Here is a 26,140-nt window from a genome sequence, read left to right on the forward strand (position 1 = left end):
GCATATTGAAAGATGTATACCAAGAGTCTTCTATCCTATAACAAGACGATCTCACCATACATAGATGCGTGAGTGGCTCTTCTAAGAAAAACGATGAATCATAACATTGGTCAAAATACATTAAAGGATACCAAATTTGTTGTGACACATTTGGAAGCAAGCCTCAAAATGACACTTACACAAGTGATATTAAGTCCACACAGATATTATTTCTTGGCCTTGCCAACTAACACCTTGCTTTGAGTGTAAAATACCAAGCATTATACATTTTCCATGTAGAAATAGTCTGCCCTCCAGAAACTGAGTGTTAAAGGGTCTGTGTGCTTAACATATATCGCGTATTATAAATTTTGGTAATGGGAATCATCCAGAGAGCTAAATGAAGTAAATTCAATATTTCAAATAGCTTCTTCACCTGTTTGTTTCTTCCACATAAAACCTGTTAATCCCTGTTACTGAGCAATCTATAGCAGGTACTGAATTAGGTGGTATTGGAACAATTCCTGATTCCAGAGAGCTGGTAGTCTGGCGCTCTTTCTCGTTAAGGAGTGGCAGTGAGTTAAGAAGAAAAACTGGTCCAGAATGTGAGACTGCGTGGTAGAGTAAGTGGTTTGGTTAGTGTGATTTGGCAGTAATACCTCAGAGTCTCAGCTTCTAAAGGGCAGGGAATATCCAAGATGCATTCGTTCTTTATCATTCTCACACTGGAGTCTGCAAGTATCACAGGTAAAGGCAGTAACTGGGTGTGGTGGCCCTGGAGGAGAAAAGAGAGAGGCCACAATGACAAACTTGGTGTGCCTTTCTGGCAACACTAGCTACTGTGAAGAGTGAAGTATCATTTCTATATAAAAAATTTTATTTTATTTATTATGGATGCAAACTTTATTTGTAATGTAAGTTGGAACATGGAAATACATCATGTTCCTTTCTTCCTCCTCTGCCATGTTCTCTGGTTTAGAGTTCTGTTGGTATCCCACCTCAGAGGGCCAGTTCAAGTCCCAGACTCTCTGCTTCTAATCCAGCTTCCCGTTAATGTGTCTAGGAGGGCAGTAAAGGATTACCTAAATGCTTGGGCCCCTGTAACCACATAGAAGACCTGGATGGAGTTCCTTGTTCCTGGCTTCAGTCAGGCCCAACTCTGGCTATTCCAGTCACTTGGGGAGTGAATCAGCAGATTAAAGAGATGTCTCTCTTTGTCACTCTACCTCTCAAAATAATCTTTTGAGAAAGTTGAGAAGCAAACTAGATGTCTCATTCTGTTCCTGTCTTGGTCACTTCACTCATTCTTGTTGGTTCTCTTTTTAGATAGTGGAATAAACAAAGAAAGATGACAGGGAGTGTAACAGTATGGTGAAAATTTAAAGTAACCAACATTGTTGAACACTAATTTTGTTTCCAACAGGGATTTTAGTCATCAAAGAACCATGCTTTTCTTTGTTTTAGACTTCTTATGGTTATGGTAAGATGCTAAGATTTCATCAGATTCTGTAATTTGAGTGTCCAAAGTGCCACAAAACCTCAAATGAAATACTAGGTCAATCGATGTTCATCTTGGTTAGTATGACTCTTTCCTAATAAATTTCTAGATCAATTTAAGAAAGAAAAGCAATTTCAGAATTGTAAAAGGTCTTGATAAATTAACATACAGAAGTGCCCAAAAACAAAATAATGAAATTTCAAATTACTTCTTACAACATCTTACTGTCAATAAACATAATAACAGAAAGTCTGTAAACAAACACAGCTTATGTATAAGTTTAAAGCATTCTGAATGAACAGTTAAGATTTGAGGTAATAGGGCAAGAGCTTTTCACAGTACAAAATGTAGAAAGGTGTCTAGGAAAATAGGGAGGTAGAGAGAAGATACAAAACTAAATTGATCCAAGAGGAATTTGGATTTTTCAAGCATCACAAGCATCAGTGGAAATCATCCCCCCAAAAAAAACCAAACAAAAACACCATTTAGCAGCAGTTCATAGAACAAGTTTTCCATTAAACTCCAGCTAACATCTCTGTTGTGTCAATTCCAGAAGTAATTTGCTTAATAGGTTTATTCCTACATGAAGATATTCTAAGTATCCAATCTCTCAGAACAGCTGCTGAAGTTACTACATCTAAATAACATTTCCTACTTAATACAACAGCTTCAAATATCATTAATGCTATACATCCTTTAGGATGAACAAAACTGTGTTTAAGTCTCAACTTCCCAGGTTACATGAAAAATAATACTCAAGTAGGCCTTTGGCCTTTATACTTTTACTAAAAATATACAAAAAAATTTCTGAGCTAAATACTTCTAGATATGGAAAATCAAATGTTATTTTTAGTGCTCTTAATATCATTTTTGTTTCAACTCAAGTGTAAAAAAAAAATGTGTTGGAAGGAAGGAAACCTAGAAAGGCCAGTGAGGAGACAGGAATGTGGCCTAGTGGTTAAGATGTTCGGATCCCATGTTGGAGTGCCAGGGTTTGCCGATTACAGCTTCCTGATCATGTACACTTTAGGAGGCAGCAGTGTTGGCTCCAGGAATCATGTTCCTGCCTCCCACATGGGACCTGGGCTGCTTTCCAGCTCCTGTATTGGAGCGTTTGGGGAGTGAACCACAAGAGAACTCTGTCTCTCTCTGCCTCTTAAAAAAAAAAGTAACAACAAACATATTTAAGATTTTTATTCCCTTAATATAAAATATTTTATATAGAAGATTTTATGCTAATTCTCACCCAGAAGTCCTCTGAGTCTCGCCCTCACTACAGATGAAGAGCAGGGCACAGCACTTCATAACTCTGAGCCTCACATGAAGTCTAAATGAAGAACTTATCATCTGCTTAACTACTGCAGCACTAGTTTCTCTTCTTCGAGTTAAATGATCTTATTCCTTTAACTGTTTCTCAGAGGTCTTACTTTCTTATCTCTGTTTTAGTCTTTTGTGAAATTTCAATGGTCTCCTCTTTTATTTCTACTCTGTCTCCTTCCAGGTTTTCACATGTCTGACACAACACCGTGGCAGGGACTGACTCCATCAGAGGGCTGCTTTGCCTCATCTCCTAAAACCTGGTTTCTATTTGGTGATTGCTCATCAGGCAAATACAAGGCTTGGTGTCTGCTCAGCACAACAACAAACATGCAGGGAGACAACGTGAAACACGGTGTATTCTATCTTTAAGGTGCAGGGTTTGCTCTGCACAAGAAGCATCTCCTGTGTCATTTTATGGAGCTTGAGACCGTTTGTTCATTTCTACTGTTAATTTTCAATTTATGTTTTGATCTTGTTATACTAATTCTTCCCCCTTTCCCTAAAGCATCAGAAAATCCTAGTTTTGTTTTGCAAACTCAGAGAGAATGCACTTGTTTCCATGACAGTTTTCAAAGAGAGAAAAATAGTTACAGTGCCCAGGTCTGAGACTCCCATTGGCCAGCACTTTTGTCTTCCGGCTGGCTTGGGCTGTCACTGAATTGATCTCTTTGGGAGGTGTGTACTATGTCAGGTTCATGTTAAATATCATACTCAGACTCAAGAACTTAGCTAGAATCAAATAATTCCCTTAATCTATGTTCTTTCAGGAGGCTTTGTACATTTTTATTGATTCTTGATATTGAACTAAATTTCTGAGATAAGATTCCAAACTTTATTTCTTTGATTTAGATGACTAAAATGCTGAACTGTATTAAAGCCCTCAAAATAAACCTGTTCTTTTCATAATAGAATGACAGTTAAGATATGGCTTTAGTAGTTATGGATGGGCTCTAAAGTCACTCCAGTTTCATTTCATTTCTTCACTCACTGAAACACAACTACTAAAACCAAACATATTTTGCATACATATAACATTGTTCATATCACTTTGTAGAAAATACACCATTTTCCTAAATTACACTCTACATGCTGTAAATAAAACAAAGTTTACATTTTTAAATAAAACATTCTACACAGTTTTTTTTCTCCAGTGCAAAGCTTTTGAAGACAAACTTATTCACAAATATGGTACCCTACATTTAGCCAGCTGTTATCTACAGTCATACACGATTCAGTTATAAAAAAGTAAGAAGGAACAAATGAACAATAGTGGCAATACAAAAATTTGAAAGTCATATTTGGATGATATCAGCTCAAACAGCTGTAACAAGCATGATTTCATGAGTGCTCTCATCCATTCAAACTTCATGTTATTATTTTTAGGAAAGAAATTCTCTAATGCCAATGCAATCTCCTAAAGGCAATCTATTTACCAGGATTATGTCTAAGACCCAGTCAGGACTACCTCCAACCAGTGCACATGCGCATTCTACAAACCACACTGAAAGGGTAATTGTAAAGGTGACTGTACTCCTGGAAGTCTGGAATCTCCAAAGAGACACCTGCATCCAGTTACCAGCAGAGCTCCTATTTCCTGAAAGACCAGGAGGCAGGAGGAGATAGGGATAATCTTGAAGCTTTTGGATTTGTGAGAAAGACAGCTACCTTCGAGGCATGCTGTCTTATTACTGTGTGTGTTGAAGTGATATGATCAGGACCACCAAACCTACACATTGTAAATTCCTGTCACATGCTTTCTGTTTTGTGTCACTGCTAGCCCCTAATCACGTACTTGTTCACTGTCACGCAGCTTTTTGATTGTTTTACTATAAAAACCCCACGGTTATTTCATTCGGGGTGCTTCTTTCTTATGGCAGGAAGTTGCCCCTTGGAATAGACAACAAAATCATCTCACTCGCCTTGGAGTCTTGCTCGGATTCACTGAACCCCAACACCACACAGGGCAATACGTACTGTGAGGAAGTTTAACAGTATGTCTTTGTCTTTTCAACAGTCCAGAATCTACCCAGAGCAACTCTCCTAACAAAATGTTTCCCCATTGGGAAAAAAAAAAGACAAATAATATCCATGTAATCAGAAATCCTAGACACCAGCAAGAGGTTAGAATAAATGGGACCTTGGTTTACAGTTTTTAGTGTTTCAGGGTATTTAAAACATGGATATTTTCTTTCTTGGTAAAAGCAGCATTATTTCAGCAAATACAGAAATATACATACTTACAAAACTACAATTCCAAAAGTTCTACTGTCAAATTTAGGGCTTATTTCTTAGTTTAGGTTTTTCCCTTAAAGGTTACAACTGACACAGTTCTAATGTGAAGATTCTTAACCCCAGCTACCTTAAGTTCACTTCTTAAATTTTAGATCTTTTTTATAGCCACAAGATTTTAGAATCAGCACACCCACTGGATATGAAGGAAGCACCTATACAGTTTGGAAGATTGTCCTTGATTCTCCGAAAATGATGATTTATATGTAATACACTGTTTGTTACCAGACCCTGAGAAGGCACTGAGAAACTTGACAAGAGCAATGCCACTAGAAGTGTTGCCACTATTGTTTCATGTTCAGTAAACATGTCAAACACAGTAAGTCCACACTGCACCAAAGGCACCTCAAACAGGTGCTCAAACTACATGAAGTCTGCTCTAAGCTGGAAATGCTACATATGCTATTTTCAATACTCTAAGTTAGTAATTAATATCTGAGATGTAACAATGATACTTTTCTATTATATGATCTTGGAGCAGTTTCTTGCTAATATCATGGATTAATTCCCATAAGTAACCATATAATTATGTAACATTTAAGCTCTTTTTTTTTTAACCATGCTACACACAATTACAAGATATGAAACTAAGCTTAATCACACTTTAATAAGAAAACTCACTTTTATACTGTCATGTTTCTATTACAGGAAGAACAACATTACTGTAATACCTCTGATGTGATGACTTTGAAGACGATAAAAAAAATCTGAATCATTTATCTCTAGGTTATTTCATTTGAAATTTATGCAGCACATTTAGTCACTTAACCAAAAAGGCAGAACATAAAAGGAAAAAGATACTTGGTTGTGTGGGATAGAGAGATGACTAACTTGGGGTCCAACACAATGGGAGCGCTCAGCTGCGCTGCTCTGTATGCCAGGGCAAGGACAAGGTGCATGGCAGTGCCACTACACAGAACGCCAGGTCAGTCCATTCTTGCTGGGTTCAAGAAAATTCTCAATTAGTGCTTCAATGAGTTTCTTCAGTTCTTCTTCCAGTAAGGCTGGGTCACTGGGGAGAAAAGAGGAAGAGTTTTTAAAGTTATTATTCAAACAAATTTTAAGGCTATGAAAATAATCTTTACTTTTTGAAGAGGGCACATACCTGAGGAATGATTGTGCAATTGGTAACAAAAGAGAAATGTATTCTATTAAAGCACAGACTCAAAAAATCAGCTTCAGGGCCCGGTGGCGTGGCCTAGCGGCTGAGGTCCTCGCCTGGAACGCGCCGGGATCCCATATGAGCGCCGGTTCTAATCCCGGCGGCTCCACTTCCCATCCAGCTCCCTGCTTGTGGCCTGGGAAAGCAGTCGAGGACGGCCCAAGGCTTTGGGACCCTGCACCCGCATGGGAGACCTGGAGGAGGTTCCTGGTTCCCGGCATCGGATTGGCGCGCACCGGCCCGTTGTGGCTCACTTGGGGAGTGAATCATCGGATGGAAGATCTTCCTCTCTGTCTCTCCTCCTCTCTGTATATCTGACTTTGTAATCAAATAAATAAATCTTTAAAAAAAAAATGAATCACAAAGGAGACATAATAGTAGGAGTTGATAGGATTATGATAAGTCGGTGAGTTACAGTCATTCTAACAATCTCTCCTAGGGGCTGGTATTGTAGTGCAGTGGATTGGGCTGCTGTCTGTACTGCTGGCAACCCAAATGGGCACTGGTTCAAGTTCTGACTGCTCCTAATGCGTCTGGGAAGGCAGCAGAAGTTCCTGGCTCCTGGCTTTGGCATGGCCCAGCCCAGGCCTTTGTGGCCATTTGGGAAGTGAACTAATGGATGAAAGACTGTCTCTTCTCTCCTTATGTAAACAAATAAATCAAAAAAATAAATTCAAATAAATCAACCAATCTGGGAGACAGTGGTGACGGCTCAAGTAGCCTTCCAGAAGCCATGCACTCACAGGCATTTGCAGAGTGATGGAACTCTGTCTTTTTCCCTCCTTCAAGTAAATATTAAACATTAAAGAAAAATAATCATCCTTCGTTTTAAACCAAATCTAGCACTGTCCAATTTGGTTTACTCTAAATTCTGCTCTTAATGCCTTCAGGAGGTGCTTCTCTTTTCCCTACAGGAAATGAAACCTTAATGCAGATAGGAGAAACAAGCACACTGTACCTTTGTCAGGCTCTGAGGGACATTAAAAAATCCCCTTCTCCAGAATAGTGTCCAATGGAGACGGTATAGGAGATACCATCTTTACTAAGGTTAGGTAGTCTCTGAATACAGTTATTAGAGTGAAATTAATTTATTTTCATAGTTCATGCCCTTAAAAAAAATGAACTGGGATGATTATGTCAGATCATACTACGTGTAGAAGATCAATATCTGACAATAGGCCAAAGTTTCCGTTGATCATTTGTGTTCATCATATAATAGTTAAGGCTCAGAGTCTCCTCAAACTGACATTCATTACATTTTCATATCTAATTTCAACTCTGTGGTACTGTACATATATCAAGAATTTATATCTCAATAAAGCCTTTATGTGTCTATGTAAAAATCAATTCTCACCTCTGCTCAGGGGAGGCGCACATCTCTGCATAATACTTTATCTTTGGCTCTGTCCCACTCGTCCGAAGAGTAGCAACGCAGCCGTTTTGAAAGGTGAACGTAATCATCTGGCTGTTTTTGCTCACAGGCAACACCTAGGCAAAGTACAGTGATAGCTTAATTACATCCCTTCCCATGGTCAAGGCTACAGAACACAATCCACGGCTAGAGCGTTATCTAAGGGAGTCATATTCGTGTAATGTAGAAAGGTGGATGTCAGAGGCAGGGGAGCTGGTGCACAGACATAGCACTTCTGTTAGGTGAGAGGAAAAAGCTCCAGAGACCTTCTACACAACAATACAAATGTACATAGTAACTACTGAACTGTACTCAGAAAATAAGACGTAAATTTTATACTGTCCTTTTTTTTTTTTTTTAAAGATTTATTCATTTTATTACAGCCAGATATATACAGAGGAGAGATAGAGAGGAGGAGCTTCCGTCCGATGATTCACTCCCCAAGTGAGCCGCAACGGGCCGATGCGCGCCGATCCGAAGCCGGGAACCTGGAACCTCTTCCGGGTCTCCCACGCGGGTGCAGGGTCCCAATGCATTGGGCCGTCCTCAACTGCTTTCCCAGGCCACAAGCAGGGAGCTGGATGGGAAGTGGAGCTGCCGGGATTAGAACCGGCGCCCATATGGGATCCCGGGGCTTTCAAGGCGAGGACTTTTAGCCGCTAGGCCACGCCGCCGGGCCCAATATACTGTCCTTTTTTAAAGTAACAATTAAAGATGTTTGAAATTTAAAGAACTATTAAAATTCAAAACAAGATAACCCTCATAGTGGTCCACAAATACCCCATGAACTGGACTCCTGCCACAGCCCAGGCATTGGCTGATATCTGTGACATAATGCTCTCCAACTTAACAATAATGTTGAACAGGAAGTCCTGCTGCCATTTCATGGACTGGGTTCCCAGAGAGTGAATGATGTGCTCAGGACAATCATCTGAGTGGGAGAACAAGAAGCGGAGCCAGGTCTCTCGGCCCAAAGTCCAAACTGCCTCTGTATTTGCCAAGCACTTCGCAGTCTATCAAAGGTCTCCAAAGAGAAGGGTATGCCTTCCAGAAGCCATGCAAAAAAACCACACTGGGGTACAGAAAAGTTACATGCATTTTTACATGAATTTTTAAAAAAGAAATGATGTTTTACTGACATTGAATATGTCTGTTATCACTGGTACTATTCCTAGTCCTCACAACAAGCTGTTAAAGTATCTCAGGGGGGTTTGCTGGAGGCTTATTTTGACAGAGCGGTTGACACTGGCACTTCTTGCCAGGTGTTCTAAACTCTGGTCCTCTCCTTGAGACCACCGTCTTGGACAGCAACTACCGCACACCACTTAAGATAGAGACCTAAGGCACAGTAGGTTAAGCCTCCACTTGAGGCATTGGGATCCCTCATGGATGCCAGTTCATGTCCTGGCTATTCTATTTTTGATCCAGCTTCCTCTCTCCTTATGGCTTGGGAAAGCAGCTCAAGTCTTTGGATCTGAGCACATGTAGGTGACTCAGAAGAAGCTCCTGGGTCCTGGCTTCAGATTGACTCAGCTCTGGCTGTTGCAGTCACTTGGACAGTGAATAAGCATATTAAAGATCTGGCTCGCCTTCTCTTTGCAACTCTGCCTTTGAAATAAAATTAAACATATCATCAAAACAAAAAACAAGACAGACCTTCCTTCTCATTTCACACGCAGAATATCAACAAGTCCTGCTTATTCTGTCTTCTATTTACCTCAACTTTGTCCCATTCTCTTTATTCAGGCCACCATCATCTCTGAGACCAAGACTGACCCAGGGATCCACCTGCTCTTTCCACCTGGAAGCTTGTCCCTGGAAACCTATTCACCATCCAGGCAGACCTTCTCTCCTCTCACCCCATATACCAGCTGCAGACAACTACATGCAGTTCTCTGAAGAACTTCCGAAGATGCCTTCTATTCTCCAGAACCCGCAGCTACTGCTCACAATTACCTGAAAGACCCTCACTGCCTTGTGTGCCTGTGTAGCTTCTAATCATACCTGAGAACTCACTCAGGAAAGTCCTCTAGCCATCCATGAGCTCTCAGCATCAGAGTGGGGGTCCATCCCCTCATGCTCTCCCTAGACAACATTACACATCCCGGGGGGCACCGATCATTGTGCTAACCCATTGCTCTTCACTAGTCCATTTCCCCAAGGTGCCTTTGCCACTGCTGCAGTCCTCATGTGTGTGCGCCTGCAGCATGGAAGGGTTCTCCTACACAAACACACTGATGAGGGACAGGTTGGAAGGAGGAAAGGAGAGAACTCAAAGGAAGCCTATGGCATTTACTAAGTAACCTTGGTGATAACAGCATCTGCACTAATTGCTTTAAAAGAGAAGAACAATTGAAAAAACATTTTGAACAATGAGTATAATAAACTTTAAGGAGAATTAGGAGAGTAAAAATGGCACTATGCCATCCATAGTAGATTAAGCCTCTACCTGTGATGCCTACATACTGTATAGATACCAGTTTGAGTCCTGGCTGCTCCTCTTCTTCGTTTTTTTAAGATTTATTTTATTTTTATTGGAAAGTCAGATATAAAGAGAGGAGGAGAGAGAGAGAGAGGATGACTTTCTGTCCAATGGTTCACTCCCCAAGCGGCTGCAATGGCTGGAGCTGAACTGAGCCGAAGCCAGGAGCCTAGAGCCTCTTCCAGGTCTCCCACGTGGATGCAGGATCCCAAGGCTTTGGACTGTCCTCCACTGCTTTCCTAGGCCACAAGCAGGGAGCCGGATGGGAAGCGGGCCATTGGGATTAGAACCAGAGGCCACATAGGATCCCAGCTCATGCAAGGCATGCTAGGCTACTGTGCCGGGCCCGGCTGCTCTACTTCTGATCCAGTTCCTTGCTAATGTGCCTGGGAAAGCAGCAAAAGATGGCCCAAGTCCTTGGGCCCTTGCACCCATGTGGGAGACCTGGAGGAAGCTCTAGGCTCCTGGCTTTGGACTGGCCCAGGTCTGGCTGTTGTGGTCATTTGGGGAGTGAACCAAATGAAGTGGAAGGAAGATCTCTCTCTCTCTCAGTGTGTGTGTGTCTCCTTCTCTCTCTGTAAATCTGCCTTTCAAATAAATTTTTAAAAAAACATTACACGAAAGACTCAGCATAAAATTAGAGAGAGAAAGATTTGATTCTTCCTTTTAGATAATTTACAAACACAGAAACATATACCCAAATACATGTATGTATGAAGACACAGAATTTCAACTGGGAACTAATTTTTGTCAATTGTATCAGTGTAGGAAGTGCATCTTTCTCAAAATACACTGTATCTCTAGAATCTTGAGACAACATGAGAATGCTACTAGAGTTGTTTAGAGTTTGAAAACTCTAAACAAAAGACAGGTACTGAGTAGCACAGCGGTAAGAGGCCAGTTAAAACATCTGTAGCCTTTGTCACATGCCTGTGCCTGATGACCAACTTGAAACTGTAGACAGGTCCCTCCCCTTGCTTAACAGCAAGCTTCTCTTAGCTGCCTAAATCGTAACATCTTATAATTATCATTTGCCTACTGCTGCATGGTAACTTGCTATCCCACATGGTTGCCTTTGCTTAAGTCTGCCAAACTGCCCTTTATGGATCCCTGATGACAGTGGACAGAACTGGTGACATTTTAAAATGGAAACTGGAGCACTGTTCAGATAAATTCTGATTGGAGAGTTAAGAGTTCATGGTAAGGTTAAGTGATACACCCCTGACAACCTTTCAGCAGCCTTCCCTGAACACAAAGGCAAGGCCTTTTACTGTATTTGCTCAAAGGACTTTCCTTGCCCCTCTCCTCCAGTGTTCTGTCATAGGTTTACCCAGTCGCACCCCATTTACATTAACTGGATGCTTTCCCAAACATTCCCCTTTCCTGAACATGGAGATGGATTTGGATTTTGTTGTTTTAACCTACCCTGCATTGATTCATACCTGCACTAGTAAATCTCCTCTTTCTCAGAGGATACATATGGTGTTTCAGTAACAGCAGTGTATAATCAAGTAGGTGGGCCTGTTGCTTGACAGAATTCTGGCTCTGGACTCCGGCTTCTTGCTAGTGCAGATGCTGTGAGGTAGCAGGTGACAGCTCCAGCAGCTGTGCCTCTGCCACCCAGGTGGGAGACCTGGACTGAGTTCCTGCCTTCCAGCTTTGGCCTGGCCCAGCCTCACCATCACAGGCAGCTGATGAGTGAGCCAGGGGACGGGAATTTTCTTTCTCTCAAATTAAAAACAAAGAAATAGGAAAAATAACCCCTTGCAAACAGGAACTTAGAGGAGCTCGCTGGCTGGTGAGTCCACACAGTCGTTGGGAAGGCAGTATACTCGGAGAGGGCACTGAGCAGCATGCCCCACCTCAGCTCCCAAGGCCTTGCCCTACGAATCTCTTCCATTTAGCTTTTTCTAAATCATAATCTTTGGAATATGCTGGTAACATTTTGAGCCTCATAGGAAATATTTTCTGCCTCTCGGCTTCTTGATGTCATGAACCATTATTTGGGAAAGAAAAAACAGGTACTTACTGATTTCTTATTTGGCTGGCTGCTGTCAAACCCGGTGGTGATGTCCCGTACATACAAAATAGCAAATCTCCCACAGAATTTTGGATATTCTTTTGGAGAATCGAAATTGCGAAGCCTTTCAAATATACTTTTTATGGTAGGTGGATCATAACACAAAAAATATGAAGTTTTTGAAATATGATAACCATACCTGCAGAAATATTTAAAGTGGAAAAATCAGATTGCAGATAACTCTTTCGATAGTCATACCTATCAAAGATAAGCCTATGATAATATTCTGTGGAAAGTGACATAAGTTAAGAAAAATTCAGATAGCTGTAGTTTTAAAAAAAATGACTGATGATTCCTCCAAAACAAATTTAGAAAGCGAAAGATAGGACACAAGAATAAAAGAAAAATCCAGCATGTGAAATAACAGAACTTACTTTTCATAAACGTTAGTCAGCTGCTGTGTCAATGTGACATTCATGGTTTCCAGGTAAGACGCCATTTCAGCGACAACCACGGCAGCACTCACCCCATCCTTATCTAAAACCGAAGTTCCACACAGGAAGCCTGAGGGGGCAAAGCACTTTCAGAAAGTGGCACACTGGGGCCTGCCCATCAGCAACTTTACAAGTCCTCTCATCAAGCAGGGCCTGGAACAGCTTCGGGACAGATAAAAGCCAGCCAGGCTCAACTTCCAGGGAACCCCTTTCCTGCTCTGTCGAGAGATGCAGCTACACACTTACAAGTTCTCCGTAGCTTTTACAAGTCAAATGCAAATCCAGAAGTTAAAAATTCCTCTTTATAAAATTACCAGATAAAAAAGATGCTATCAAAGATTTTGATATTTACTACATACCAATAGACTCCTCAAATGCAAAAAGGACTTCTTTTCCGTTTTCCAAGAGGTCTTTTATCCTGCTTCCAATCCATTTAAAACCTGGTAATGTTTCCTGGAATGCAGAAAAAGCCACTCTAGTTATGGTGAGAGAATCCTATCACTATACGCACATACTACCCTTACGCTGATCTTCTGATATATTCTTTGATTCACAAAGATTTATGCTGTGGTCGACATACAGCCATAAAGTGCCATAAGCACACTTCCACTGCCACTATTGATCACCTGCTATTTATAGAGTACTGCTTTAAGTGATTAATACTGAATACAAGCCAATATTTCTAAGCGGTGATGCATCCAGTCACAAGGTCACATAAACACACACAATGGCCACCGACTACTGCCTCAGGACTGTAACCTGTGCTGTACATTATCATCTTTTTTACATGCTCACAATTTTGCTGAAATTCGGACTAGGGCATTAACATTTATTTGCCTAAGATTATGTTGCTTGAGAGACGAACTTGGCTGTCCATCATACAGCAGCTCAGACCCTGTCCTTCATGCTGTGATTACGCCCACCATCCTAAGAATGCTTATGAAGATTTTTGTCTTCTCCAGAAACTAAAAGCTTTCACAATTTTAGTGACGCACTTTCAATACTATCATGGAACCAACTGAACCTTTCTCTAACACTGTGCTCTAACATGGGAAAAAAACCCCACCAAAGTAGTCATTCAATCTGTGGTAATTAGTTTAGAAAATTTGTATTTGGTTACCTACAGTTCGCTTACAGATAAGCCTTATTTCAGAGTCCACAGAATGTGCATGAGTTACACACTAATTCTGGAGTTTATCATTTCCAAGTTTTTAGAACTGTTCTTTTTTCTCTTTTGTACTCATTATGCATTTTTGAAAAACTTTATTTATTTTACTTAAAAGTTAAGAGTTACACAGAGAGAGGTCTTTCATCCACTGGTTCACTCCCTAAATGGCCACAATGGTCAGAGCTGAGCTGATTCGCAGCTGGGAGCCAGAGGCTTCTTTCAAGTCTCCCACATTGGTGCAGGAACCCGAGAACTTGGGGTGTCTTTGCTGCTTTCTCAGGCCAATAGTAGGGAATTGGACAGGAAAGGGAGCAACCAGGACTTGAACTGGTGCTCATAAGGGATGCCAGCTACCACATGGGGAAGATTAGCTTGCTATGCCACTACACTGGCCCTTCACTATACAATATTCTTGCCAAAGACACAGGCAAGGAAAACAGACTTGAATAAATATTATCTTCTATTTTTAAAAGCCTAAGAGTGAAAGCTCTGTTTCATAAAGGGCATTTTCTTTTACTCAGCTAATCAGTGTTAAAATCTGTGGCTTGACTCAAAGATATATGTCCAAAAGTGATATTTTCACTGCTATTTGGCAATAATGGCAAAGAAAAAGCAACAGAACTTGCATTTGTCAAAATAGCTTAAAAAAAAAGGCTATTTGACTGTCCAAGGTTCACAAAAATTAATAATTTAGGCTGAAGGTAAATCACTAATTCAAGACACAGAATTTCTCAGTATTAATTTCTAAGACTGACACTTCTAAGTATACCTAGACAACAAAAAATTACATTCCCTACGACTGACCATATCAACAACGTCATGACCCATGTAAAGAGTAAAAAGTTGGAACCATTTCTCTTTCATCTCTAATTTTAACTGGTAATGCTCAATGCTAATATGGCTAGGGGTCGTTTTGCTCATGTTCTTAGGGAATGGCTCTTGTTTCAATTTATAGTTTTGTGGTGTCAAATCTAATTATTCTTGCTGTGAACTTTATCCTTTTGCATTTCCCGGTTATTAGTATCTTTTTCAGTAAATTCCTGTGATTCGTTAATTGGTCATCGTAAGAGACTGATTGCCTGAAAACACCTGAGGTTGTAAATGTCCCTGACGACACTGTTTTTGCTACATCTCATGAGTAATGATGTTCTAGTTCTTACTGTAATTTCTTTAGCGCCACATGGGTCATGCAGTAGCATCAATTTCTACAAGAAGGTTTTTCATTTTCTTTTTAATCACTGTAGCGACACATTGGTATTTTTGCAGCATGTTCACTAACTTAATATTGATGAAACTTTATATTTTTCTCCCAGTTGTGGACTGTGTTCACTGGCTTAAGAGGATGTATACTTAAGGGGATATGTAGGGGCCCAGTGGCGTAGCCTAGTGGCTAAAGTCCTCGCCTTGAATGCACCGGGATCCCATATGGGCGCCGGTTCTAATCCCGGCAGCTCCACTTCCCATCCAGCTCCCTGCTTGTGGCCTGGGAAAGCAGTTCAAGGACGGCCCAAACCTTTGGGATCCTGCACCCGCGTGGGAGACCTGGAAGAGGTTCCTGGTTCCCAGCATTGGATCGGCGCGCACCGGCCCACTGCGGCTCACTTGGGGAGTGAAACATTGGATGGAAGATCTTCCTCTCTGTCTCTCCTCCTCTCTGTATATCCGGCTTTCCAATAATAATAAATCTTTTTTTTAAAAAAAAGGGGGTATGTATAACAGAAGATTGATATAATAGCAGAGACTGTTATGTCGAGATGTGGAGACAAAGTACATTATGTCTCTATGCATCCAGACCAAAGATGGACTCTCAGTGGAACAGTTGAAAATATGTAGACAGTAGGAAGTTGGGCTCTCTGACACTGTCCATGCCTACAATGTTGGGAAACACTTCAATAACAACACGATGGACTTTTGACTGTTCACGAAGGACACCCTTGTAACACTAGAGGGGAAATCAATGGGGGGGATCAATGTGTTGGGGAGAGAACTTGCGGAGAGAGACAGGGGACAGAAAATCCCAGAGCCTATGGAACTGTATCACAAAGCAATACAAAATTGATTTTAAAAAGATATAGAATTTCTCAGTCTTTTTTTTTTTTAAGATTTTATTTATTTCTACTGGAAAGTCAGATACACAGAGAGGAGGAGAGACAGAGAGGAAGATCTTCTGTCTGATGATTCACCCTCCCAAGTCACCACAATGGCTGGAGCTGAGCCGATCCGAAGGCGAAGCCAGGAGCTCTTTCAGGTCTCCCACGTGGGTGAAGGGTCCCAATGCTCTGGACCATCCTCGACTGCTTTCCCAGGCCACAAGCAGGGAGCTGGATGGGAAGTGGAGCTGCCGGAAACAGAACCGGCGCCCATATGAACTCGGCTCGTTCAAGGCGAAGACCTTAACTGCTATGCCATTGACTTGCCCGAATTTCTCAGTCTTAATTTGCAATTTAGAATATACATCTTAAGACTATGCTTAAGGGCTGGTGCAATGGCTCAACTGGCTAATCTTCCACCTCCAAGTGCTGGCATGACATATGAGCACCAGTTCATGTCTGGCTGCTTCACTGCTTATCCAGCTCCCTGCTTGTGGACTGGAAAAGTAGCAGAAAATGGCCTAAGTCCTTTGGACCCTAAACCTACACTGGAGACTTGGAAGAAGCTCCTGGTTCCTGGCACTGAATTGGCTTAGCTCCAACTGTTGCAGCCATTTGGGGAATGAACCAGTGGGTGAAAGATCTTTTTCTCTGTAAAATCTGCCATTCCAATAAAGATAAATAAATACTAAGAAAAAAAAGATACTGCTTGAAAAGTCTAAGGAATTGATGATACCTGCAACTTTCTAGGGGTGGAGCCTATGTTACTACTAATGAGGTCACAAGGAACCAGATTTTCCCAGTGCCAGTATACTTTTAAAAGATTATCTCATCTTAGTACCAGCAATTTACACACTAAGTGAGTTGGGGTCAAGGTGCCTAAATTACTAAAAAGATTACACAAGCAGAATGGGAAAAATGTGAGAATTATAAATGAAATCAGTGAAAATTTCTGTGGCGGTATCTCCTTAGCCCATAATAAGAGATTTGGAAAAGTAGCACACAGGGGCCAGTACTGTGGGATAGCAGGCAAAGCTGCTGCCTACAACACCAACAACTCATATGGGTGCTGATTTGTGTCCAGGCTGCTCTACTTCCAATCTAGCGCCCTGTTAGTGGCATGAGAAAAGCATCAGAAAATGGTTCAAGTACTTGGGTCCCTGTTACCCATGGGAGAGACCTGGAAGAAGCTACTGGATTTGACCTGGTCCAGTCTTGGGCATTAAGGTCATTTGGGGAGTAAACCAGCAGATGGAAGACCTTTCTCTGTCTCTCCACCTCTTTCTGTAACTCTAAGAAAGAGATAAAGAGAGAAAGGAAGGAGGGAAGAAGGGATTAACAAGGAAAAAAAGAAAAGTAGTACACAAATAATTTGTCTTACTTCAAAATGAAATCCTTCTTTAAGTGCAATTGCCTTCAGGATTTTAGAAGAGACTGTAGTGGCTAACATGTAAACATTCTTCACGTTAGCATTCGTTGCTTTGTTTTTCTTCCAACAATCAAACATCCACCACCCAAACAAAGCCGCCAGCTCATTTCCTGTGAAAACCTTCCAATGACCGCTGTTGAGAGAATATAAATCTAAAGCAAATATTTTCCTGACTTATGGAAACAATTTGATCTGAGACATACAAAAACTCAAAAAGATATCATGCAGGCTTTTTGAGAAAAACAAAGACTACTGATTCTTTGCTAATGATGCAGGGATAGTCTTAGGGTGGGAAAGGGCACAGTATCTTCAGGAAAATCATTACATTACTGCTTTTATACTTCTATTTAACGAGATGAAAATTATAATAAGTGTTTAAGCTTTTCTACATTAAGGACATTGATGGGCACAAATACATAACAACCCAGAGCGTCAAAAAAACATATTTACTGCTAAAAACATTGGGATATTTTACTACTTTGAAAATTAATATTTTCAAATAACATACAAGTAAAGGCAAAATATTTACAGTACAAATGAAGTAATAAATTAAGAAAGATAACATTATATGAAGTGTGACCATAATTTCATTAAAAAAAAACCATTCGGTATATCTCTAAATATTTGAGTAAAAGATACAGGAAGAAAACACCAAAGGATCAACTTTGGTAGTTATCTTGGGGTGGTGGGTGGGCTTACAGAAGACTTATGCTCTTATAGTCTTCATGAGTTCAGGCTTCTAACCAAGTAACAGACGGAACTTACTTCTCCTGAAGTTCTGCTGCTGCTAGCCGGTCTGCATCGGGGTCCGTGGCTAGTACAATCCGGGCATTTTCTTTCTCTGCCAGTCTCAGGGAAAGTTCCTAAAACAGTGACCCAAAAGATTGGATTGTCCTGAAGAACATAAATTAGATGCTAAAATCCCCAAATATTGGTACTATTGTACCGATGTGAATTCTACCAGGCACATATTTTGGCTAAATGTATATTAATGATCCAAGAAAGGGATACTTACCATGAAGATTTTAAACAAAACACAACCTGTGGTTCTTACATAATTTAAAAGATGTAAATTGCAATGGTTTCAGACTCCCAGAGCCTCACCAAGGACTATCAGTATGAGCACCAAGGACTACATCCCTACTGCCAAGGAGACCACGGGGAAATGGAGTGCCTTCGGAGACCAAGAACTCTGAGGTCACCCACCTCCATCTGGATCTACCACATGGGATGGAAGAAGCCCAGTTCCTGCTTTGCAGGATCCAGGGTCATTGGAACGACAACCAGGATCCCTGAGCGGTCCGCAGAAACAGAAGAACAGTAAACTTCCTTCAGAACTAGGGAGAGGAGCTTCCTCTGGCCCTTGCCTGCTTCCAACTTTGGGTCCCCACCCTCTTTTGTAAGGACCATCAGGATCGCTCCAGAAACCTCTCATAACAAACAAATGAACAAACAAACTAGAATAGATAGACAGAGAACAACTAGGAAAGCTTAGAAACAGACAGGAAGCGGTCAGCCGGGATGCACTTATACCTCACTGGGTGGGACACAAAGATCAGTTACTCCTCTCTGGGGTGATAAAGATTTCTCTGCACACCCCTCCCAAAAACGTTCACCTAAACTGTTGACATATGTCCTGTTAAAGTTATAGAGTTAGACTACCCGAAAAACAACCAGGTTCAGCAAAATCATGCTTCAATGCTATAAAATGCTAAATACTAACATTAAAATAGACAAGAGACAGCTGAATAGCAATCTATAGCCATTTTAAGGTATATAGAACATAGCTGAATATAAACCAAAATTGAAATGTCTATGAGGAAGTCACAGGTTGTGGTTGAGAACCTGCATTTCCCTAGTAACATATTGGTTAATCAATACCATGTCAATTAATGCCATAATGTTGTAAATGGTTGTAAATATTATGTTGGGTTTTTTACCTGATTGGGATGATATTCTGCTGGTTCTACCTTCAGACCAGAGATGGTCTCACCAAGAAGCCATTGAACTTACCAGGACAATAAGATGCTGGACTTTATGATTGCTCAAAACCTCCAATGAAAGAATCTCAACTGAATTTGAACTATGGAAATGCAACACGGTGGAGCAATCCACCGTGGGGGGGGGGGGAGGAGAGTTTGGGGAGGGGCGGGGGGAATCCCAGTGCATAGAAAAATGTGTTACATAATGCAATGAAATTCATAATAAAAAAAATTGCAATGGTTTCTGCTTTCGTTAATAACCCTTAAATTGTCAATGAATTCCGACTATTCTGATTATTAATAAATGATAAATAAGTTAAAATATTAAAAGTTACCAGCACAGATTCTCCTTCCTCAGGATTTGGGCATTTAACAGTAGAAAACTCTGGATCAGGGTCTTTTTGTTCTGGAACTGGAATTGGAGGCTTGAAACCAAACACTTGAAAAGCCATCTGTACGTAGTCATGTCCCACTCCATGAAAAGAAGTATGCACAAATTTTAAGCTGTTTTTTGAGTTTAATTCCCTAAAAAGTAAAATTGTCAATCAGTACCAAAAAGCTTGCTACTTCTCACATAATTTAAAATATTTTAACTTTCAGAAAAGAAAAAAAAGGTGATTAAAGTCAGCAGCAAAGCCCTAAGGTATAAACTATGGGATATTAAATATTAAAAAATTGCTAATTGAGCTGCACTCTTTGTGGCCCAACTTCCCGACCTGCACAGTAACCCTCAATATACTGTGTTGCTGTGCTAAACAAGTCCCCACTCAATCACATCTGACTAAAACCATCACTAAAACTGCCTAATTTATCTCTTTCACTTCCAGCAGATCTCCTGTTTCTTTACTTTTCAAGTCCAGCTCACATACCAAGGTGTAAAATTTCATTCACCTTCCTGTATGCCACGCGTGTGAACCTTACCTTCCAATACTTCAACTCCTGATTACAGATATGTACACTTTCAGATATGAACCAACACAGTTAACTATTGCTAGAGCGAATCTCACAAAAGGACTAAAAAACTTCACTTTCACTGGACATACAACAGTGTAGCAACCTTCCACCCCACCCAAGGATTTATTTATTTATTTGAAAGGCAAAGTTACAGAGAGGAGGAGAAACAAGAGAACTCTTCCATTTGCTGGTTCACTCCCCCAAATGGCCTCAATGGCTGAGGCTGGGCCAGTCCCAAGCCAGGAGCCAAGAGCTTCTTACAGGTCTCTCACGTGGGTGCAAGGAACCAAGCACTTGGGCTATCCTCCACTGCACCACCAGCAATGGGCAGGGAGCTGTGTCAGAGGTGGAGCAGCTGAGACTCGAGCCAGCACTCACATGGGGATAGCAAGCAGCATGACCAGCTCTGCCACAATGCTATCCCCCCCTCACACTTTTTTTTAAATAAGACATCTATTTGAAAGGCAGACCAACAAAGAGGGAGAGACACGGAAACAAGGATCTTCCATCTCCTGGTCCACTTCCCAGCTACATGTAACAGCTAGGTCTGGAAACTCCATTCAGGTCTCTCACGTGAGCGTGAGGGACACAAGCATAAGAACTATTATCTGCTGTTTTCCCCAGTGCATTAGTGAGAAACTGGATTGGAAGTACTATTCAGCCAGGACTCAAATCTGCACTCTAATATGGAAGGCAAGTGTCTCCTGTGGTGCAGTCTTAACCCACTGCATCAGGACATTTGGACATTTGCCCTAGGCAATCCTAATTGTAGTAATTTACACACACACACACATGCACACAGACATGCACACTGATTTTCTATTTCTTCTGCATTTATTAATTGTATTTTCTTTAAAAATTAATTATCCTTTATCAGCTACTTGATTAATCTTGAAATTTCATTCATATAGAAAAGCCAAATTAAGAGTCATGCATTCATCACTTTTCAGAATGAAAATTCAGAATCAAATTTCAGGATGAACAATTTTTAGTTCCAATTCCCAACAGTGACTGATGAAGTGATTTTGTAGTATTACTACCAATCATAGACTTTTAAATGTTTAATGTTTTACTTTTAAGAGATGAATTCATTTGAAAACCAGAGAGAGAGATTTTCCATTGACTGGTTCACTTCCCAAATGGCTACAACAGCTAGGTCTGGGCCACATAGAAGCCAGGAGCCAAGAGCTGCATCCTGATCACACATGTGCACCTGGGCCATCTTCCACTGCCTTCCCAGACATATTAACAGGAAGTGAGATGGGAAGTGAAGTACCCAGGGCTTGAACTGGCATTCTAACAGGGGATACCAGTGTTGCAACAGCAGCTCAATCCACTGTGCTATAACACTAGCCTTAATGTTTAAATTTATCCAGTAATTTTTTAAAAATACACAACTGTCCAGCTCTGGTTTGATGGAAGCCATCTTCAAATTGGTTCCTATATTCTTTTCATAAAAAGATTTATTTTTATTTTCATTACAAAGTCAGATACACAGAGAGGAGGAGAGACAGAGAGGAAGATCTTCCGTCCAATGATTCACTCTCCAAGTGACCACAACGGCTGGTGCTGCATCGATCCGAAACCAGGAACCTAGAACCTCTTCCGGGTCTCCCACACAGATGCAGGGTCCCAAGGCTGTGGGCCATCATCCACTGCTTTCCCGGGCCACAAGCAGGGAGCTGGATGGGAAGTGGAGTTGCCGGGATTAGAACCGGCACCCATATGGGATCCCGGGGCCGTTCAAGGCGAGGACTTTAGCTGCTAGGCCATGCCGTCGGGCCCTCCTATATTCTTTTAGTAAGACCCTAGCTTCTTTATGTTTAAAAAAGCAGAGTAGGTCCGGCACCATAGCCTAGTGGCTAAAGTTCTCGCCTTGCACACATTGGAATCCCATATGGGATTCATATCCCCGCTGCTCTACTTCCCATCCGGCTCCCTGCTTGTGGCCTGGGAAAGCAGTTGAGGACAGTCCATAGCCTTGGGACCCTGCATCTGCGTGGGAGACCTGGAAGAGCTCCTGGTTCCTGGCTTTAGATCAGCTCAGCTCCAGCTACTGTGGCCACTTGGGGAGTGAACCAGCAGATGGAAGAAATCTGCCTCTACAAGAAAAAGAAATAAATCTTAAAAAAAAAAAAAAAAAAAGAAAAAGAAATTCAAGTGCATTTCTGCTCCAGTCCTGTAATCAACAATTTCTCTAAACAATTTTGTTCCTTTTAGCAGGAGGTGGTATTTAGAAATCACAATGTGAGCTTTCAGGGTATTCATAAACCTTTCTAGTAACAGAAGTAGTATTTTAGGAAAAAAATCATTAATTTACACTAATCTTTCAAGTTCAAATTAAGAATTATAATTTTAAGTTTATCTTTCTTGGTTTTATCTATACTTACTGCTTATACTGAAATCTTAGTCCCTATTAACATTAACATAATATTGATTTATTTCGCAACACAAATTTGTGTATATATGAGGATGCTTCAAAAAGTTAATAGAAAAACGAAGATGTGGGCTCGGCAGCGTGGCCTAGTGGCTGAGGTCCTCGCCTTGATCCCATATGGCCGCTGGTTCTAATCCCGGCAGCTCCACTTCCTCTCTATCTCTCCTCCTCTCAGTATATCTGACTTTGTAATAAAAATAAAATAAATCTTTAAAAAAAAAAAAAAAAAAAGAAAAACGAAGATGTTTATTTTAGTACAAAACAATTTTGAAAGCCGCTTATTTTCATAATATATATTTTCCACGAATCTTTGATGACCTCATAAATATCTGTAAAATCATATTAATATGACTTTACAAACAGAACTACCAACTACAACTTGAGATTTCTGACTCTTCTTCTTTTTCTTTCTTTCTTTTTTAATATTTAGTTATTTTTATTGGAAAGGCAGATTTACAGAGAGAAAGACCTTCCATCTGCTGGTTCACTCCCCAGATGGTCACAACAGCTAGAGCTGAGTCAATCTGAAGTCAGGAGCAAGCCAGGAGCTTCTTCAGGTCTCTCATGCAGGTGCAGGGTTCCAAAGCTTTAGGCCATTCTCTACTGCTTTCCCAGGCCACAAGCAGGGAGCTGGATCAAAAGTGGAGCAGCCAGGACATGAACTGGCGCCCACATGTGATGCCAGCATTTGCAAGGTGGGGATTTAGCCACTGAGCCATTGCACCGGTCCCTCCTCTATGATTCTTTATCCATAGGATATATCGTACAAATTACTATATTATGAATTCATATGAAATCTCTGTAACTATGGCATTATCTTAAATTAATTTGCTAATTTATTTCTGCTAATATAAATGAACAAAGATAGAAAAAATTAATTAACAGGAAGATCAAATGATTTCTAGGTTAACTACCACAAGCAGCATTTCGCTAGCATCATCATCATTCACTTCTCATATTGGAAAGACAAGCAAACAGCTGACACCAGTACACCACTGCCTGCAACGCCAGCATTCCATGATAACTGCTCTACTTTGGATCTAGTTCCCTTCTAATATTCCCAGGAAAGTACTGGAAGAGGATCCAAGGGCTTGGAACCCTGCCATCCACATGGAAGATTCGGATGGAGGTCCAGGCTTTGTCTTGGTTCTGCCCTTCTGATTATGGCTATTTGGGGAGTGAACAGGTAGGTAAATGATCTCTGCAGCCTTTCATGCAAACAAATCAATTAAAAAAAAAAAGCAAATAATTGATAGCTTGATGTGTATACTTCTGAAAATAAGCCAGGGGAAAAAAAAACTAAATTCCATTTTGTAGGACAGGGAAAATATGCACAGCAAGCTACAACTTCTTCTAGGAATACTGCTAGCTATTTATGGTTATGAAATAGTTATAGAAACAGTAAAGAAGAAACTTAACTGAAAAAATAGATACACTTAAGTGTAATTTAACAACTTTATCAAGATAAAATTCACAGGCCATCCAATTCACCCATTTAAAGTGTGTAATGCAGTAGTTTTTACTATATTTAAAGTTGTTGGGCCCGGCGCTGTGGCCTAGTGGCTAAAGTCCTCGCCTTGAACGCCCCAGGATCCCATATGGGTGCCGGTTCTAATCCCGGCAGCTCCACTTCCCATCCAGCTCCCTGCTTGTGGCCTGGGAAAGCAGTTGAGGACAGCCCAAAGCCTTGGGACCCTGCACCCACGTGGGAAACTTGGAAGAGGTTCCAGGTTCCTGGTTTCGGATCGGTGTGCACCGGCCCGTTGCGGCTCACTTGGGGAGTGAATCATTGGACGGAAGATCTTCCTCTCTGTCTCTCCTCTCTGTATATCTGACATTGTAATAAAAATAAATAAATCTTTTTTAAAAAAAAGTTGTTAGTCTATTACCATAATCAATTTTAGAACTCTCTCTTCTTTCCCTGAAGAAACTTTGTACCCCATAACCAACTCCTCCAACTTTCCTCCTAGCCACAGCAACCAGTACAGATGTGCCAATTCTGGCTGGTTCACACAGACCTCAGTGCTTGTATAGACTGACTTCTTCCACTTACAATAATGTTTTCAAGGTAATCATTTTATAATATCTATCAGTATTTAATTTCTTTTTACTGCTAAATATTTCCCAGTATGGATATACCACATTTCATTTTTATATTTATTAGTTAGTGGGTACTTGGATTATTTTCACTGTCTATTACAGAGTAATCTTTGGTTATAATTTTACTATAATGAACAGACTACACATTTTCACCTATTTTCTTTCCTCATTTGCTCACATCATTCTAAGATAATTCTATCCTACATTCCCACTGGATACCTGTAAAAGCAGATCTTCTTTAGATCTTCCATGTATCTCCTGCAAATCTCCTGCAGAGGATCTCTCTTCAGTGGGCTGGTGTCCACTAAGTTATCATTCCAGGAACCGTTCCAGGGTTCTACACATTCTTCTATGCATTTCAGAATTTCTTTATCATGAGGAGATGTGATCTGAGCACCAGTTTCCCAATAAACCTAGATGACAGGAAAATATGGCCATTATTTCTAAAATGCTACTCAGACCTTTTCTCAGTGACAGTAGGGATTCTTGGTTTTGTGATTACCTAATGCAAAAAATATCAGTATGGGACTAATTTAATAACCAATGAAAGATATCAACAATAACAGTTCCGTTGGGGTTCTTAAATAAAATGATCATGTATTACAAATTTTAATAAGATTTATTTTTTATTATTGTTTTTTTATTGAGGAGGATCTTCCGTCTGTTGACTCACTTCCCAAGTGGCTGCAATGACCGGAGCTGAGTCAATTTGAAGCCAGGAACTCAGAGTCCCTTCAGTCTCCCATGTGGGTTCAGGGTCCCAAGGCTTTGGACTGTCCTTGACTGCTTTCCCAGATCACAAGCAAAGAGCTGGATGGGAACCAGCACCCACATGGGATCCTGGTACGTGCAAAGCAAGAATTTTAGCCGCTAGGCTACTGCACCGGGCCCGACATTTATTTTAATAACACATTACGACAACATTATAAAATTGTGTAGTAACCAATCAGACTCTTAAATCTGTGGCTGTATACTTATGATAAACTAAGAAATCATAGAATTATCCATAAAAACCTGTTGCTATTATACTCAACATGACAAGGAGTCCCCTTATGTACTTATAGAAGAAATCCTTTTTCTATTATAAATTAAAATTTAATTTATATCATATCAAACAAATTTGCATTAGGAAAGAATTTGCATTTTAATGGTCTATATCAATTGCAGTGAGATATCAAGATGCAAGAAAACATCATTCTAATAATTCACAGGCTCTCAGAGTTGGACAGGTCTCTGCTTACAGAATGTCTGTGTTGGTTTTTACCATGTCCTTGACATGGATTTCCTCTAGTGAGTATTCCAAATGAAGGAGACAATACATCCGA

General features: G+C 40.7%; 1 protein-coding gene across 1 annotated transcript in view; it reads right to left on the reverse strand.

Annotated features, from left to right (window-relative positions):
* Positions 1-5,674: 5,674 nt before the first annotated feature.
* Positions 5,675-26,140, reverse strand: part of PGM2L1 (phosphoglucomutase 2 like 1) — a 50,056-nt gene continuing 29,590 nt past the window's right edge. Inside the window, exons 6-14 of the mRNA XM_004589895.4 lie at positions 25,035-25,228; positions 19,660-19,849; positions 18,108-18,205; positions 17,295-17,475; positions 13,015-13,108; positions 12,596-12,725; positions 12,171-12,360; positions 7,603-7,736; positions 5,675-6,098 (exon numbers count right to left, since the gene is read on the reverse strand). Of these exons, the coding sequence (XP_004589952.1) occupies positions 5,996-6,098; positions 7,603-7,736; positions 12,171-12,360; positions 12,596-12,725; positions 13,015-13,108; positions 17,295-17,475; positions 18,108-18,205; positions 19,660-19,849; positions 25,035-25,228 (1,314 nt within the window). The 3' untranslated portion in view covers positions 5,675-5,995. The remainder of the gene's footprint in view (positions 6,099-7,602; positions 7,737-12,170; positions 12,361-12,595; positions 12,726-13,014; positions 13,109-17,294; positions 17,476-18,107; positions 18,206-19,659; positions 19,850-25,034; positions 25,229-26,140) is intronic.

Source organism: Ochotona princeps, chromosome 4 (assembly GCF_030435755.1).
Source record: "Ochotona princeps isolate mOchPri1 chromosome 4, mOchPri1.hap1, whole genome shotgun sequence".
Taxonomy (NCBI): Eukaryota; Metazoa; Chordata; class Mammalia; order Lagomorpha; family Ochotonidae; genus Ochotona; species Ochotona princeps.